The sequence below is a fragment of the Microcaecilia unicolor genome, chromosome 6 (assembly GCF_901765095.1).
Source record: "Microcaecilia unicolor chromosome 6, aMicUni1.1, whole genome shotgun sequence".
Classification (NCBI taxonomy): Eukaryota; Metazoa; Chordata; class Amphibia; order Gymnophiona; family Siphonopidae; genus Microcaecilia; species Microcaecilia unicolor.
This window is the reverse complement of record NC_044036.1, coordinates 45,016,846-45,033,754: the sequence shown is the minus strand read 5'-3', so window position 1 is coordinate 45,033,754 and position 16,909 is coordinate 45,016,846. Positions and strand designations below refer to the sequence as shown.

The window sequence follows — 16,909 nt, the reverse complement described above, 5'->3', positions numbered from 1 at the left end:
GTTATCGGCTGAGGAGAGACGGGCGTCTTTAGCTGATAATCGGAAGAAAAAGGCGTTTTTACTGCGATTTTGGGTCACTTTTTTTGGACCCTTTTTTTCACGAACAGGTCCCAAAAAAATGCCTCAACTGACCAGATGACTACTGGAGGGAATCGGGGATCACCTCCCCGGACTCCCCCAGTGGTCACTAACCCCCTCCCACCAAAAAAAACCCACTTTAAAAACTTTTTTTTCAGACTCTATGCCAGCCTCAAATGCCGTACCCACCTCTATGACTGCAGAATGTGTTCTATCCTGTGACAGCGTTTCCCTGGTTCTGATGTGGCTCTCGGGTGAGTGTGACACCTTTTCTGTTATGCGCACTGCAGAGTCACATCAGCAATGTATTGTGGTGGGTGTAGGGTATTGGGCTCCGTGATTCCACTAGCTTGTGGCAAATGCTCACGATGTTGGTAGGCTCTACTCCCATGGTGCTTTTCCCCCTGCTTACTGGGTCAGAGTGTGCCCTGTTTTGTTTCCGGTAGTCCATGAGGTAGTGGCCATTTTTGTAAGCCAGTTTTAGATCCCTTTCATGTGTTAGCCACGTTACAGAACTTAGTTCTTACCTTGAATGTTGCTGAAAGAGGGCATTGTACACCATTCTGCCAGCTCTGACCTACTGCTAATCTCAGTACCAGCGAGACTCGTTGCCAGTGGGGCACAACCTCTGATCTGCAGTTAACTGTGAGTAAGCGTGCTTATTCCAATAAAGGACGTTTTCGGAGAGATTAGTCTTCAGGTGTCAACTGGTGTGCCAATGTTATATAGCAGCAACCAGTCCTAGAGGCCTGCGTGTATGCAGGTCCCTGGACCACTTTTAGTGGGTACCGCAGTGCACTTCAGCCATGCGGACCCAGGCCCATCCCCCCTACCTGTAACACTTGTGCTGGTAAATGGGAGGCCTGCAAAACCCACTGTACCCACATGTAGGTGCTCCCTTCACCCCTAAGAGCTATGGTAGTGTTGTACATTTGTGGGTAATGGGTTTTGGGGGAGGGGGGTTGGGTGCTCAGCACCCGTGGTAAGGGAGCTATGCATGTGGGAGCGTTGTCTGAAGTCCACCGCACTGACATCTAGGGTGCCCAGTTGGTGTCCTGGCATGCCAGGGGGGCGAGTGTACTACAAATCGTGGCCCCTCCCATGACCAAATGGCTCAGGATGTTTTTGAGCTGGGCGTTTTTAGTTTCCATTATCGCTAAAAAAAACAAACGCCCAGCTGAAAAACGTCCATTTTTTCGAAAATATAGTCTGTCCTGCCTCTTCACGTACCCGTTTTCGGACATAGACGCCCATGGAGATAGGCATTCGCGTTCGATTATACCCCTCTTTGTCTTTTGTCACCACTTACTGTGTTACAATGTTACTATATGTTACTAGTGTGTGAGGAGAAGGGGAAAGATTGCCTGATGGGGAGTGTTGGAGAAGAACACCTGGATGGAGGAAGGAGACTAGGAAGAATACCTATAAGGGCAGTGGGGAGGGGGAGATGAGAAAGTACTGAATGGAAGGAAAGTGGGAGGAAATGGAAGAACCAGGGATTGATGGAAAAAGAGCAACCCCCCCCCCCCAAAAAAAAAAAAATTAAGAGCAATTTTTAAGGTAAAATAATTTGAAAAAAAAAATCTGTCCAATGCAGACTTATATACATTTGTTTGTACCTCTTTTGCTTTAAACAAATAAATCAATGTTTGATATTGGTCATTAAGGGGTCCTTCACAAAGCAGCATTATGAAGAGGTCTTAGCGCACACTTATGTGGGTCTTTCCTGCACGTCAAGGCCATTTTTAGCACAGTTGGCTGATCTTTTAATTTTTGCATTAATAGCCACACGCTAATATTGCCATTGGCATGTGGCCATTAAAAAAGCAGCATGTGAGCCCTTACCTCCACCTATTTTGTAGGCGGTAAGGGCTCACACGCTATTCAGCACATAGCAACATAGCTACACTACCTGATCACTGTAGATATGCCCCCTCCTCAGCGGTAAATTTTTATAAAACATTTTAGCATGTGGTGTGCATGCACTTACCTGGAACTTACCTCAGGATGCCTGAGCATTATGCTCAGGCATCCTGAGGTAAGTTCCAGGTAAGTGCGCGCACACCACATCAAACCAATATCAAACATTGACTTACTGCATGCATTAGTGCTTACTGTAGCTTGGTAAAAGGTCCCCTAAGCATATTGTATTTGGGAGAAGGACATGCTAAACATCCCCCAAACAATGTTTACCTGTCTGTCTCAGCCATTGCTCGGGCTCTGTGCTTGGATTTTCTCCCCCCTGCCCCCCCCCTCTTGGCGGCTATGCCCAGAATATGGGCCTGCATTTTTTCCTAATAACCTTACCTTGCCAAACAGGATAAGGTTGGTAAGACTATGAAAATGATGACAATATTGTTTTTTTTTTAATTATCATGTTGATGGAAGAATAATTTCTTTAAATGGCAGAACAGATCATGAATACCAGTTTGTAGCTATAGAATTTTGTTTATTTATATATGCTTATTCAATTGAATGCTGGTAGGAGTCTTTATCAGTGAAGATTTCAGTTGTAGTTTATTATATTTTTTCTGATGTGTTATTTTTTCTTAGGGGGCTATTTTGTGTAGGGGCTATTTTGTCAAGGGTTGTTTTGTGGGCGAGGCCATTTTGTCAAGGGCTATTTTGTTAGGGTGTGAAATGTCAAGGGTTATTTTGTTACAAGGCTGTTTTGTCAGGGCTATTATGACTGGTTGCCGTGAGCCACATTCCTCATGCAATGTCAGGAAGGGAGACATTTTACTTTTGGTGCAGCAAAGGCTGCATTACTGCAGTAATATGAGCTGTTTTTTTTGTTGTTGTTGTTTTTTGTTTGTTTTTACAGTGAGTCATTGCACTCTTTTTATAGTACAGTAAATTAAAAGGATTTTGTAAAAGTGTGCACCTTACAAAAAGATATAGGGCTTTTTACATCAGGTCCAAGGTCAGGAAAACAACATAATGGAAGCCCACTACAAATCAAGTATTCAATGCACTTTTGTTGTTGTTGTGACTTGTAAGCTCCACTGAAAATGAGAATTGATTTCATACTATGTTTTGTAGTAACAAGAAAAGAATGGCAAGACACCATATAAACCAGGTACACCTAAACAGCCGAGCTCCCTCCGACTGCCTCAGCCTCACTGCACAGAGATCCACCAAACGCACGAAAATTATTCCGTAATCGGCCCGGCACACAATACAGGCCAAGTGCACGCCGGGACTTGTAGTCTATTTAGCTGGCACTGTTCTTTTTTCCCGACGTTGCGCAATGTCGTCAGCAGCCTACACTTTCCATGATGCTCCGAGCCTGCAAGTCCCGGATGTGTATTCCGCCGGAAGAGAAGACGGTCTTTTCCCCAGCCATCTTGTGGCTATTCACGGCGAGCTTTTCGCTGCAACCCTCGTAGAATCGGAGGAGCATCCCTCTGGAAAAGGGCCATCATGCCCGGACATCTACAGGAAGGCTTCGGCTGCGTCGTGACCAATCGGTTCGACCAGCTATTTGACGACGAGTCCGATCCGTTCGAGGTATTAAAGGCCGCCGAAAACAAGAAGAAGGAGAGCGCTGGGAATCAAGGGGCCGCCAAGACCGCCGCGCAGGCCGCCAAGCAGCCGAAAAAAGAGTCTCAGAAGGACCGGAAAAACCCGCTGCCCGACAAGAAGGAGGAGAACCAAGCACCCGTCCCCCTGAAGAAAGAAGGTGAACTAGCGCGGGACGGGGCTGTGCACGGCTCCCTCCTCCTCGTGAGCTCATGGCGGGCTCTAAGCTGGGCACTCCCCTCTTGGTAGCGCTTGGGATCACTCCGCGTGGTGCGGGCCGGGGGAGGGGGGGGTCTGCGCTGTCACAACACAGCTGGTGCTGTAGAGCACGTGGCTGCAGGGACTTGGGGGGTGCGGATGGTGGTGTGCGTTCCCCCCCCCCCCAAAAAAAAAACCCTAGCTTTGCAGGCCTCTGGTGTGTGTGAAGTGGGTCACCTCTTCCTGTGCCCTGCACCCGCTTGGCAGGTAGTAGCTGAGAATGTGCACCAGGCTTGGGGGGGGGGGGGGGTATGGTTATTGTTTATGACTTGGTTAGGAATTATTTACCGCCTTTTTGAAGAAATTCATGCAAGGCAGTATGCAATGCAGCAAGAGTAACATAGATATAGGGAGTGCACGATTAAAGCAGTAACCCCCTCCCCCCAAAGTGTGATATAAAAAAAATGTTATTTCCATTGTCCAAACACAAAAGATGCATAGGTTTTTCAAAGTAGTCATTTTATACAATTTTTTTTTGTGACACCTAGGCCTGCTGCTTTGTGTTGTCATGTTATATTAGCAGATTCCAGCAACGGCTGAAGGAGTAGGTGTCTTTTTGCTTGTTAATATAGGTTTTTGATTAATTTTGAGTACTTTTTTCTTAATTTATAGTGGCAGATGTTGCAGTATCATGGACTGCAGTTGATATCAAAGTGTTCCCTTCCTGTTTAGCTTCTGATATTGTGCTAAATTGTTAATCAGTTTGTATTTTTGTTAACATAATTTACATTGAGGCAGAAAGTTTGGCAGAACTTGTTGCTGAATGATTTGGTCACGTGTAAGTAGGTGTAAAAATTCTGTGGCCAAGTTTCTGGAGAGTAGTTTGTTGCTTATTAGCCAGATAGATTTGGGGTTCACCTTATTTTTGGGAGCAAGCAGCAGAGACTAGATCTCTCCATTAGAATTGGCTATTTCCAGCTGGCCCATATTGGCCACCATCAGACAGGAATCTGGGCTCTGTAGACTTGGTCTGAGCCAAAGTGGCCTGCTTTATGTTCATATTTTAAAACGTGTTAAGTACTTTTTACCTTTGGCTTATATATTTGTGACAAATCAGTCACTGAATTTTGGTCCTCAGTTGGGGGTTTCTGTTTAGCTGAATTTAAATGGGCAAGATTATTGGCTATAGAGTACAAGGGACAAATCAAAAGGATGAGTTGTGCAATAGGTTCTTAATGTAACTGTTGAAAAGTTAGCATTATCTGGGTTAATTTAAGATTATTTTTTCAGTATATTTTGTGAAACAACCTGATAGTCTAGTGGTGTGGCAGTATTGCTTGCTCATATGAGAGACCTGACTTTTGATTCTAGAGACCTGGCTGTTTCTCCTTTAGATTTGCTTTGGGGGAAGGGAGGGATACAGAGGCAGCATTCACAGCCCTTGGGAAGGAAGCTTATCCACCATAGTATGGTAGCAAGCAGTGGCCAAACATGTACTGGGTTCCAGATGGATTCTTGGTATGTGTCTCTTGCTTGGACTGTTACTGCAGTGTCTTGGCTAGACAGAAGCAGGAGGAAGGGATACAAATGTGGAAAGACCTTCAGCTGCAAATGAGGATTCATGACAACATAGACCCTGTTAGGATTGATACTAACAGAAACAGAGAAAAATTATGGCAAAGACTTATCAGGCTTATTTTCGAAAGAGAAGGGTGCCCGTCTTCCGACAAATCGGGAGATGGCCATCCTCTCAGTGGCGCCCAAATCGGCAAAATCAAAAGTCGATTTTGGGCGTCCTCAACTGCTTCCCATCGCGGGGACGACCAAAGTTCACGGGGGCGTGTTGGCACCGTAGCGAAGGCGGGACTGGGGCGTGATTAAGAGATGGGCGTCCTCGGCCGGTAATGGAAAAAAGAAAGGCATCCCTGAGGAGCACTTGGCCGACTTTGTCCATTTTTTTCTTGCGACTAAGCTGTGAAAAGGTGCCCGAACTGACCAGATGACCACCGGAGGGTATCGGGGATGACCTCCTCTTACTCCCGCAGTGGTCACCAACCCCCTCTCACCCTAAAAAAAAACCTGACATTTTTTTTGCCAGCCTCAAATGTCATACCCAGCTTCATCACAGCAGTATGCAGGTCCCTGGATCAGTTTTAGTGGGTGCAGTGCACTTCAGGCAGGCGGACCCAGGCCCATCCCCCCTACCTGTTACACTTGTGGTGGTAAATGTGAGCCCTCCAAAACCCACCCGAAACCCACTGTACCCACATGTAGGTGCTCCCCTTCACCCCTTAGGGCTATAGTAGTGGTGTACAGTTGTGAGGAATGGGTTTTGGGGGGCTCAGCACCCAAGGTAAGGGAGCTATGCACCTGGGAGCAATTAGTGAAGTCCACTGCAGTGCCACCTAGGGTGACCGCTTGGTGTCCTGGCATGTAAGGGGGACCAGTGCACTATGAATTCTGGCTCCTCCCACTTCAGAAGGGCTTGGATTTGGTCGTTTTTGAGATGGGCGTCCTTGGTTTCCATTATGGCTGAAAACCGGGGACAACCATCTCTAAGGTCGACCTAAATGTTGAGATTTGGGCGTCCCCGACCGTATTACCGAAACGAAAGATGGCCGCCCATCTTGTTTCGATAATATGGGTTTCCCCGCCCCCTCACGGGGCCGTCCTGCGAGGACGCCCTCATGTTGGGCGCCATGTTCGATTATGCCCCTTCACATAGACCCAGTCTTTGAGGCTCACCTAATCCTATCAGGTTTTCAGAATCTCCACAATGACTATGCATGAGGTAGATTTACATGCACTGCCTCCTTGGTATATAAATCTACCTCATGCATAGTCATTGTGGAGATTCTGAAAACCTGATGGGACTAGGTGTGTTTCAAGAACTGGGTTGAGAAGCACTGTTCTAGAAGAAAGGCAAGGATAATATTTAAATCTTATAAATCCACAAGAGTCAGATATCTCCATCATTTGAAAGAGAGGTTTGGGACTAGAGGTCATTATAGGATGAAAGTGGGTACACTCACAGGTAATCTAAGGACATAATTTACAGAAAGGGTGGTAGAGGTATGGAACCTCCAGTGGAAGCTGTGGAGACCTTGACTGTCTGATTACAAGACAGTATGAGACTGGGGGTGGGGAGGAAGATACTAGATGTCTTAGCAGTTGGTATGACTAGACAGACTGGATAGGTCCATATGGTCTTTGCCATAATTTTTCTCTGTTTTCTAAATTTCAACTACTATTAGCCCTAACAGGGTCTACGTTGTCATGAACCCTCATTTGCAGCTGAAGATTTTTCCACATTTTTCCTTCCTCCTGCTTCTTTCTGATCCAAGCAAGCCTAGAAGTAACTTTGTTTGTTCTTATATGCTTTATAATGACTATTAATCATTTTAGTAAGCACCTGACTGACTCAGTTATGTTCTTTTGAAGGTATGGACTCCAGAATTGCACACAGTACTTCAAAAGAGGTGTCATCAGACTTACATGGAGGCACTGTCGTCTCCTTTGTGCTGCTGACCATTCTTCTCCCTATGCACCCAATCGTTTTGTCTTTCATGGCTGCCTTTCTGACCTGTTCAACTATCAAAAAATAATTGGATATCATCAACCCCTGTCCCCCCCCCCCCCAAAGGTCCTGTTCTCCTTTGGTGAACAGACACTCACCCCTTATACTAGAGGTTTTCAGCCCAGTCCTTGGGGCACACCTAACCAGTTGGGGTTTTCAGGATATCCCCATTGAATTCAGTGGGGATATCCTGAAGACCCCAACTGGTTAGGTGTCCCTGAGGACAGGGTTGAAAACCCCCTGCCTTACACTGTATCGATCCTTTGAACTGGAAGTCCCTAAGGTGCTGAGGGAAGTGCTGATGGCTGAGCATGTGTATACTAGCACAGTGGCTCTCAAACCTGTTCTGGGGGGACCACCAGCCAGGGGGTTTTCAGGATAGCCCTATTTATTATTTTATTTATTAGGATTTATTTGCTGCTTTTTTGAAGGCGTTCACGCAAGGCAGTGTACAGCAAGAATAAGTCACATAGGCAATAGACAATTGCAGGTGTAAAAATATTCAAATACTATACCATACTATGTACTGTTATGCTACATTCAGTGTCAACACAATACATAATAAAACATTTTAATAGGCATTATAAGGTATAAGCAAAGAAGGAACATACAGATAGGTAAGAAATAAAATTTGCGTATAATGAAGACGACAGGCATGCAAAATCTCTCATGTATTCATCAGGGATATTCTGAAAACATTACTTGCTGGTGGTCCGTCCATCCCCCCCCCACCCCCCCCCCCACATATGTTTGAGAACCACTGTACTAGCTTACTCCTGTGGAAATTCTAGATGCTCTTTTGGCCCCTTCTAAGTCTGACCCATATCTATGGTATTCATAGTGGTTTATGCTGATGTGTGCATACTCACACCATCACTTGCTAATAAAATGCAGTTGTGCACCATGGTGGGGTGATAAGGAGAAGTGCATGCGTTGTGGTGGGATTGGGTGTGCATCTGTCCAGATGGAACCACCATTCAGTGTGTTTATTGGATGTTGTGTAGCTTCTTTGGGCCTTAATTGGGTCTCCTCTTTCTCTTTGGACCTAGCATTTTGAGTTCTTAATGCTTTGTGGATCCTTTCTTAATATCCTTCTTTTCTGTGCTCCTCAATGTGCTCTTCATTTACTCATACTAATGTGTGCTTGGGGTTCTGTTAAAGGTCATCCCAATCTTCATTATCTGAAACATCACAGGCCTTGGTCCATGTTCCATTATCTAGAAAACTCTCCATTGAGGGAACTCCATTTTTCAGAAATAACCATCCTCCAGAATGGCCCTGGTTTTTACCTTCCAGATTAAAGGTACTTTTTCCTGGATTCATACCAGGGAGCCGGGATAAATGGGCACAGTTTTTAAAGCTTTATACATCAGAATATCCTCAAGAATGAAAGGGTAGTTAGGAAAGCCTCTTGTTTTAGCTGACAAGTGAGCTATCTTGAAAAACATAGTGCAGCTGTTAAGTGGCTGTACTGAAATGAGAGGTAATCTAATCTTGCTGGTTTCTTTCAGGTGAGATTTCTGTGTAGTAAGGTACATTTTCATTTTTGTGGGGTGTATAGTAATTTGTGAATCAACATTTATAAGGTAAAAAATCAATATAATTTTAATTATAAAGAATGTGCTGTGCCAAAATCCAGAGTAAGCTAACCTACTTATAGAAACATAACAATATAGAAGATATTAGCAGAATGGGACCACTTGGTTGACCCAGTCAGCCCATTAATTTGTACCTGCTAACTGTGCTTTCAGAGGTGTTACCTGATCTGAAGCCGCCTGAGAGAGTAATCAGTGATTTATAAAATGATTCATCACTTTAATCCAGGTGTGGGTGCAGCCAACTGAAAGTCTAAATTTTATGCATATTCTTCTTAGTACAAAGTTGGATCTTCACCATGATTACCAAATTATTCCCATCTCCTTTTTATATACACCCTTTGAGAAGAAAAAGCCGGAGGGGAGAGAATGTGGAGAAGAGGAAGAGTCAAAGCAAGCAAATACAAAATGCGAACACCAAAAATTATACACTTTAATTTTTCTCCCTCCCCTCTTGGTTTCAAAAGAATTGGGATGCTGGCCAAATTTTCAGAGATGTCTCCACTTCTGTATAGTGTCTAATTATTACAGAATAAATTTTATTTATTTTCAGTATTTATATACTGCCTAGACCTAAGTGGTTTACAAGTTTTCTTTTTCTCAGGTACTGGTGCTGTCCCTAATGGGCTCACAGTCTAGTATTATATTGTACCTGGGATTATGGAGGGCTAAGTGACTTGCCCAGGATCACACAGAGCGGCAGAGGGAATTGAACCTTTCTAAATTGTGCACACAACCCAAATAAGTATGCCTTTCTAGTCAATAAGTGCTGAAACCGAATCAGTTGCTTGATGTTTATCCCATTATAACAGCAAGTGAAGAATTTTGAAATCACATGTTCCTGCCTTGCTCTTAAATCTGACTGAGCTGTTCTTTGTGTGTGTTTTTTTTTTTTTTTTGATCTTGGTAGTCTTGTAGTCCAAGGTGCCCTCCAACAGATAAATGTTGGTGTTTATTGGCACCACATTTGCATATCTGAAACTGCGACGGATATTCTTCATCTATGGAGTTTTCATCTCTGTACTTTGTGGGAAAGAAGGGGTGCAGCAGATTACTCTTGTCTTCTGGGGCTTTGGCTGCCTTTAACTATTCTGGTTGTGAGAGGAGAACAGAATGGAACATGGCTCTTCTGTATGGCAGTGCACCACACTTGCCACTGAAATGCCAACTGACCCCGAATACTTCTTTTTTTTTTTTTTTCTCTATTTTTAGTTGATTTAGTTTGGATCTGAGGATTGTTGATAGACACCGGGAAGTCAAGCATTGTGGACAGATTATACATATAGGGCTTTTTACATGCTGGAGTAAAGGATTTAAACTTGGAATAGTAGTAAAGTAGGATTAGAGCTACATATTATCTTGGAAACATTTCCTTTTTGGCTTAAATACTTTCCATATTGGTGATTTATTTCTGTTCTATACATGCTGCCCTTGCAAAACTGAACGCTCAGTAGGAATTTTCTATTATCTACACATTGGGACATACTAGATGGGGAATAGGGTGCATTTAGGGCATTTTGTTGTACTATGCCTCTTGTAATGATCCAAAGTAGGCTGTAAAATTTTGCCATCCCAGTAATTAGTCTTTGTGCAAAGCTTCTCAGATCAGCTTAGAGAACTTGTTCTTACCAGATTAACCTCATGCTAAATGTTTGATTGGGTGGGGAAGCCAGTTTGACATGTATCTTGGCTTGGTGTTCACAGAAACTTTGACTGTGTAGCCTCACCCACAAATAGCAGCATTTATTCTGAAATACCTAATGCATGTTAGGTGTGGGGTAGTGTACTTTTTAGTAATTTAGTGAAATTTAAGAGCATTGATTTTTTTTTTTTTCTTTTAAGAGAATGGAAACTACATTTTATAAAATTTAGCTCTCACCCTTTCATTGGCTAGCTTAGGTTGAATTACTTTCAGGTGTGGTGTGTATTTTCCCTGCCTCAGAAGGCTTAATCTAATTGTGTTTGAGTCAATGAAGGGTGAAGTGACTTGCCTGGGATCATAAGGAGGGTCAGCTGGATTGGAGCACTGGCTTCCTTGGTTCTTAGCCCACTGCTCTAAACACTACGCTTCTGCACTTCCTTTGTCCTGCTCCTGTTTAACAGCTAAGCTTGTGGTCTAACATTAAACACAATTGGGAGCTTTTTAGCTCATCAAGGAATTCCATTGCTGTAGTGGAAGCTATATCAGACCTATAGAAATTACAGATGTCCAAGGCTGTTTTTGTAGCCATTGAAAATATACAAAGATTTATATAGTGGGAAGATGGTCTGCATCTGGCTTTAGTGTGTGTTTCTCCATTTGTGCAACAAACCAAAAAACTACAAGGAGCCTTCAAGAGTGGGGATGTCAACTCAGTATTTTATTGATCAGACCCGACACGGTCCGTGTTTCGGCAAAACTGCCTGCGTCGGGGGTCTGGCAGTGGTTCCAAATTCAAATTGTATCAATCAATGGAGAATTCCAAATCAGACTCGTGACAAGAAAAGTGCTGACGGCACAGGTACAGAAATGAAAATCCAGGAAAACTTCCGCTCAATAATCTGCCACAGCAGAGAGATTACTGGTTATGAGTTTTCCTGGTTTTTCATTTCTGTACCCTTGCCATTTGTGGCGACGTCATACGAGTCAGATTTGGCATTCTCCATTGATGTTTGATACAATTTGAATTTGTGACCACTGCCAGACCACAGGTGGGTTTTGCAGAAACGCGGACCGTGTCGGGTCTGATCAATAAAATAGTTGATGCCCCTGCTCTTGAAGGCTGTTTGTTCCTTTTTGGGTGTGCTTCAGATTCCCTTTTCCTATTAGTAGCCAGATTCTGCAGTGCCAGTAGCGTATGTGGTGTGGTGGTGCAGTTATGTGTCTATCTTTAAGAGACATATAGAGACTACAGAAAACAATATGATGTGAAAAGAGTCTTCCAGCCACTTAAACCTCTTGGGTTGGGGATGATATGCAGCATGTGTTTTAATATGCTGCCAGATTGGCTTCTGCTCATTGTAGCTGCAGTTTGTCTTTCCAGTAATGCTGAAGCTTAAGACTATTGGTATGAGCCTGTTGATTTCTGACAAGTCACAGCTGCTTTGCTCCTGGGGACACACTTGCAACTTTTCCATGCAGATTGTCTTGTTCCTAATTTAGGGATAAGAAGGGTTGGCAGAAGGCCTGATCAGCAGCAGACGACACCGCAGCAGCAGCAGCAGCAGCAACAACAACAACAACAACAACAACAACAGCCACCTCAGGGGGAAGGCAAGCCCAATGACAGAAGACCGGACAGACGGCCACCTCGGGAGCGCCGCTTTGAGAGACCTGCAGAAGAAAAGGGTGAAGGAGGGGAATTTTCTGTGGATAAGTAAGATATATATATATATATATTTTTTTTTTTTCCCTCTGACCAGAGCTTTGCCAGTCTCTTGTTTTTAGGTTTCTGTGTTCCGTCACCTGTTCCTCCCTCCAGCATAGTGCCATGGATATTCTTATAGTGGCAATGTTGATGCATGAGTTGTACCAAAACAGGATTTCTGTGAATCTAGGTTCTTTTCAGCCCTTATCCTGAATGATTAGGTGTCAGGCACCTGATAGAAGGTTTCTTGGAGCTCAGTGTGCTGATTTCTTATTACCAATTCTTCTCTATCTTGAGGAAAGAAATCCTGAGCTGCAGGCTTCTAGATTTCAAATTTGTTGACTTATTGCAATATGCAGCATTTTACATGAAACTTGAATTTCAGAAAATAATTGTATATCTCTTCAGCTAATACTAATTTTAGATGACAGTATATTACAGACAGCTAAACTTTTGGCAAATTTTTAAATAACCATGCTTCTGAAAACTTTTTTTGCACTTTAGTATTTGGATAGTCTGTATAATATAGAGAAATGCATGTGTATAGACTGCATATAAGGATTGCCATTTTAGGCTCATTTTATGTTCAGTTGATTATTTATTTATTTAACACATTTATACCCCACATTTTCCCACTTAGTTGCAGGCTCAATGTGGCTTACATAATACCGTAGAGGCAGGCTCCGGTTCGGTAAAATACAAATACAGAAAATAGTAGTAAACCTATAAATAACATGAGTATAAGGCAACAAAGATATAAGTCCAATACGGTCCATAGTTTTGCTGTATCACAGGAAGTAGAAAATTAAGTTGGTTCTGAGGGGTAGGCCTTCTTAAGGTGGTTTTCAGTGACTTCCTGGTTAAGATGGTTATGAATTGATTTCACGGTTTTCTAAAAGGCAGTGCAGTGCGTAGGAGAAGCTGGATGCATAAGTTGATTTAAGGGAATGCAAGTCATTTTAGTAAAGTGACTGGTTAAAAGATAATGCAGGTTCATGTTATCAAAAATGCTTCTCTTTAGCTTTTCCCTGGTGCTCAACTCACGAAATCCAGCTCTTTTAATTCTTAATAATTGGACAGGAGTTGATGGATTATGTATGTAGATACGTTTGGTTTAGTTTTTTAGATGTATCTAAAAAACTTTTGAATAGTTTTGAGAATTACCAGTGGATGCTTTGTTGTAACTTGTTATCTCTGGTATTGGCAATGATACAATGACGTGTTCTAGCACCAGTAGTGATAGTTTAGGTTTTATTTCTGCCTTTGTGCATGCTTAGTCATGAGCATCCATACTTAATTATCCTTCTTTCTTGGAATGGCAGTTGATTGCATAGAACGTTTTCAGCATCAAGAAAAAAAATCCAGGTGGAAAAGAAGTGGAACTTGATTGTTTAGCTGGAAGATGAAGATCCTCTAATACGAAGGTCACTGGGGACAAAATCTAGTTCATCAGGGAGTTAAGAAAACATTCCATTAGTAGTTGCCTGGTCTGTTTGAAGTGAATTAATGGCCTCCTTTCAGAGAACACATTGTAAAACCTACTGTCCCAGTTTGCAACCTTTTGCTAGTGATAGTGTAGGTGTCATTGATTTGAACTGGACTAGCTTTCTAAGCCAAAGTGTTCTACCTTTACAATTGGGTGGAGTTTCATTGGCAAAGTAGTGTAAGAGAAGTGTGCACTGATTATATCTTTCCCATGTCTTCATTACTTGAGCATAGTTGCAGGTATTAGAGATCAGGAGGAGGAGAGTGAGTGTTTTCATTTTGGTTTGTGCCTTGCCCAGATTGTCATGCACATTTATGCCTATGGCCTCTTGTTGCAGCTACTTTTGGAAAGATTAATTCACCTTCCTCATAACAGCTTTGATAGTATCTTCTGATGGTTGTCATGAGAAGACATAGCTGTTTCTTATAAGCTGCTCAGTGTTTGGCAGTGGTGACAGGTTCAGCAGTTACAGGGGCCAAGTGGTCGGAGTTCTCCCTTTTGTTGGGCTACTGAAATGGTCCAGGTAGCAGTTTGGCCAGTCTGATGCAGCAGCAAAAAGCCCCAGAGAGATTACTTTGGTGCCCCCCCACCCCCCCAAGTGCTGAGTAGAGTGCTTTTATCAAACTGGGTAGTGCAGCTGTCAGTTTTTGGTGCTGATGCCCTCTTTCGGTTGAATGTTACTGACTTGCAGGAAGCCTTAAAAACTGGAAGCATACCTTTTCTGCCTCCCTGAGCAGCTTCAGAGGAGAAAGTCTGGAGCCTTTATGTGTGTGCATGGAAATGAGGGCTGACCAGTGTCTGTCTGTTTGGAAAGGGGTTGGCAAGTGAGTGTTCAGAATGTTGGCTGATTTTGCATGCTGCCTTTTTCTCAGTAATTCTTGTTTGATTCATCTGCCCGATAGAACATTTCAATTTTGGTTAGAACTCAAATTATTTTGCACTGATAGTTATTCATGTTGCCAAACAGCCACATAGCATGCAATGATCATATGCTAATACCTACTTCTTTTTAACCAGTCCAGATCAATTGATTGTCTTCCCCCTAAGAGCAGTTAGAGGTGGAAAAGCTGAACTCTCCAGTGACATCACAGAATGTGGTGCAGCCTGGAGCTAGTCAATATTTCTCTGCCTTTTGCGGATAATGCAGGTTGGACTAGTGCAGCAGCAGTTCTTCAGAGAGGCCTGATTTCCCTAGTGTGTAGTCCATGGCTTGCACCCTGGAGGTTGAGTCCAATGGCTGATGTTTGACTCCAGGGATTGTCCAAGGATCTTTCCCTTATTGAGTGTAGAAATGCCTTTTGTCTCTGAGTCTACCCTACAGGCTTTTACTTGATGAGACCTTATCCAGTGTGTGAGTAACTACTTTTGGAGTAGTGAGCCCCCTCCTTTCACCCTGGCAGAGCTGCTGCACTCATCAGAAAAGAAGCTTCAATTGTTTACAGCCTTATCTTCTATTCTTAGCCGTATTGTCAGCCAAATAAAGTAAAAAGAAAAAAAAAAAAATTACCTGACAAGCAGAGGCAGTAGACAAGGTGTACAGGCCTGGGCAGGGACAGAAGAGCCTCCCATAGTGAGATTTATTTATTTTATTTATTTGTTATATTTGTATCCCACATTTTCCCACCTATTTGTAGGCTCAATGTGGCTTACATAGTACTGGAGAGGCGTTTGCAGACTCCGGTGTAAACAAATACAAAGTGATGTTATGGTAAGATAAAATTCATGTGTGGTACAGCCACATTAGGGAATCGTACAACGGAAGAGTTGTGTTATGTCCATTACGTACTTTAGTTTTGTTGTGTTGCAGAGATCAGGCATTTATGTTGGATTGGTAGGGTATGCCTTTTTAAACTGGTTAGATTTTATTTTTTTCCGGAAGTTTAGGTGGTCGTAAGTAGTTTTCAAGGCTTTTGGTAATGCGTTCCACAGTTGTGCGCTTATGTAGGAGAAACTGGATGCGTAAGTTGATTTGTATTTGAGTCCTTTGCAGCTTGGGTAGTGCAGATTTAGGTACATTCGTGTTGATTCGGATGTGTTTCTAGTTGGTAGGTCGATGAAGTCTGTCATGTATCCCAGGGCTTCACCGCAGATAATTTTGTGAACCAGAGTGCAGATTTTGAAAGCAATGCGTTCTTTGATTGGGAGCCAGTGTAGTTTTTCACGGAGAGGTTTTGCGCTTTGAAATTGTGTTTTTTCCGAAGATAAGCCTAGCTGCCGTGTTTTGAGTGGTCTGAAGTTTCTTTAATGTTTGTTTTTGCATCCCGCATATATTCCATTGCAGTAGTCTACATGGCTTAGTACCATTGATTGTATCAGGTTGCGAAATATTTCCCTCGAGAAGAATTGTTTCACACGTTTGAGTTTCCACATTTAGTGGAACATTTTCTTTGTTGTGGATGTCACTTGGCTCCCTAGTGTTAAGTTGCGGTCCAATGTAACGCCAAGGATTTTCAGGTTGTGTGAGGTAGGGAGGGTGTAATCTGGGGTGTTGATAATTGTGGGGTAGTCATCAAGAGGGTTTCTCGGTAGTTGTGGTCTTCTGCTGCCAGGTATGTGCAGGTACTGCAGGACATGTGGGAACCAGAAATTCAGCACCGGCTCCTTCTGGCTTGTTTGTGACAGGAGAGCCATGTTTGTTTGTTTATTTGTGACATTTATATCCCACATTATCCCAAACAAGGTTGAGTTCAATGTGGCTTACAATAAACAGTATAGGATACATAACAGAGGCTAATGCATAAGAGTAATTTTTTTTGTAAGAACCCAGTTATACAATACAGTATCATGGATGTGCCAGGGGGTTCCAGGCTATTGCTGGAAATTCGTGGTTTGATTGTGCAGCCTGCTCCACCTTTGGCGGTATCTGCTTCAGATTTGGCTATTTTTGTAAGAATGACAGCCATTTTTCTCCAGATCTAATTCTCACACTGCTGGAGTTGGTGTAGATTATGGGGTTGGGTTGCTATTAACTGAATAGCAAGGACAGGCAAGAGATCTTGATACTGATGCTGTGCATTTGAAATTCTTAGGCCGTGCCTGTAGTAGATGCCAGTTGGGCCAGTTAGCATACTGCTGTGGTGACTCACATGACAACCACTGGACACTA

At 43.1% G+C, this 16,909-nt stretch overlaps 1 protein-coding gene across 1 annotated transcript in view; it reads left to right on the top strand.

Annotated features, from left to right (window-relative positions):
• Nucleotides 1–3,389: 3,389 nt before the first annotated feature.
• Nucleotides 3,390–16,909, top strand: part of SERBP1 (SERPINE1 mRNA binding protein 1) — a 51,506-nt gene continuing 37,986 nt past the window's right edge. Inside the window, 2 exon segments of the mRNA XM_030205597.1 lie at nucleotides 3,390–3,760; nucleotides 12,113–12,326. Of these exon segments, the coding sequence (XP_030061457.1) occupies nucleotides 3,502–3,760; nucleotides 12,113–12,326 (473 nt within the window). The 5' untranslated portion in view covers nucleotides 3,390–3,501.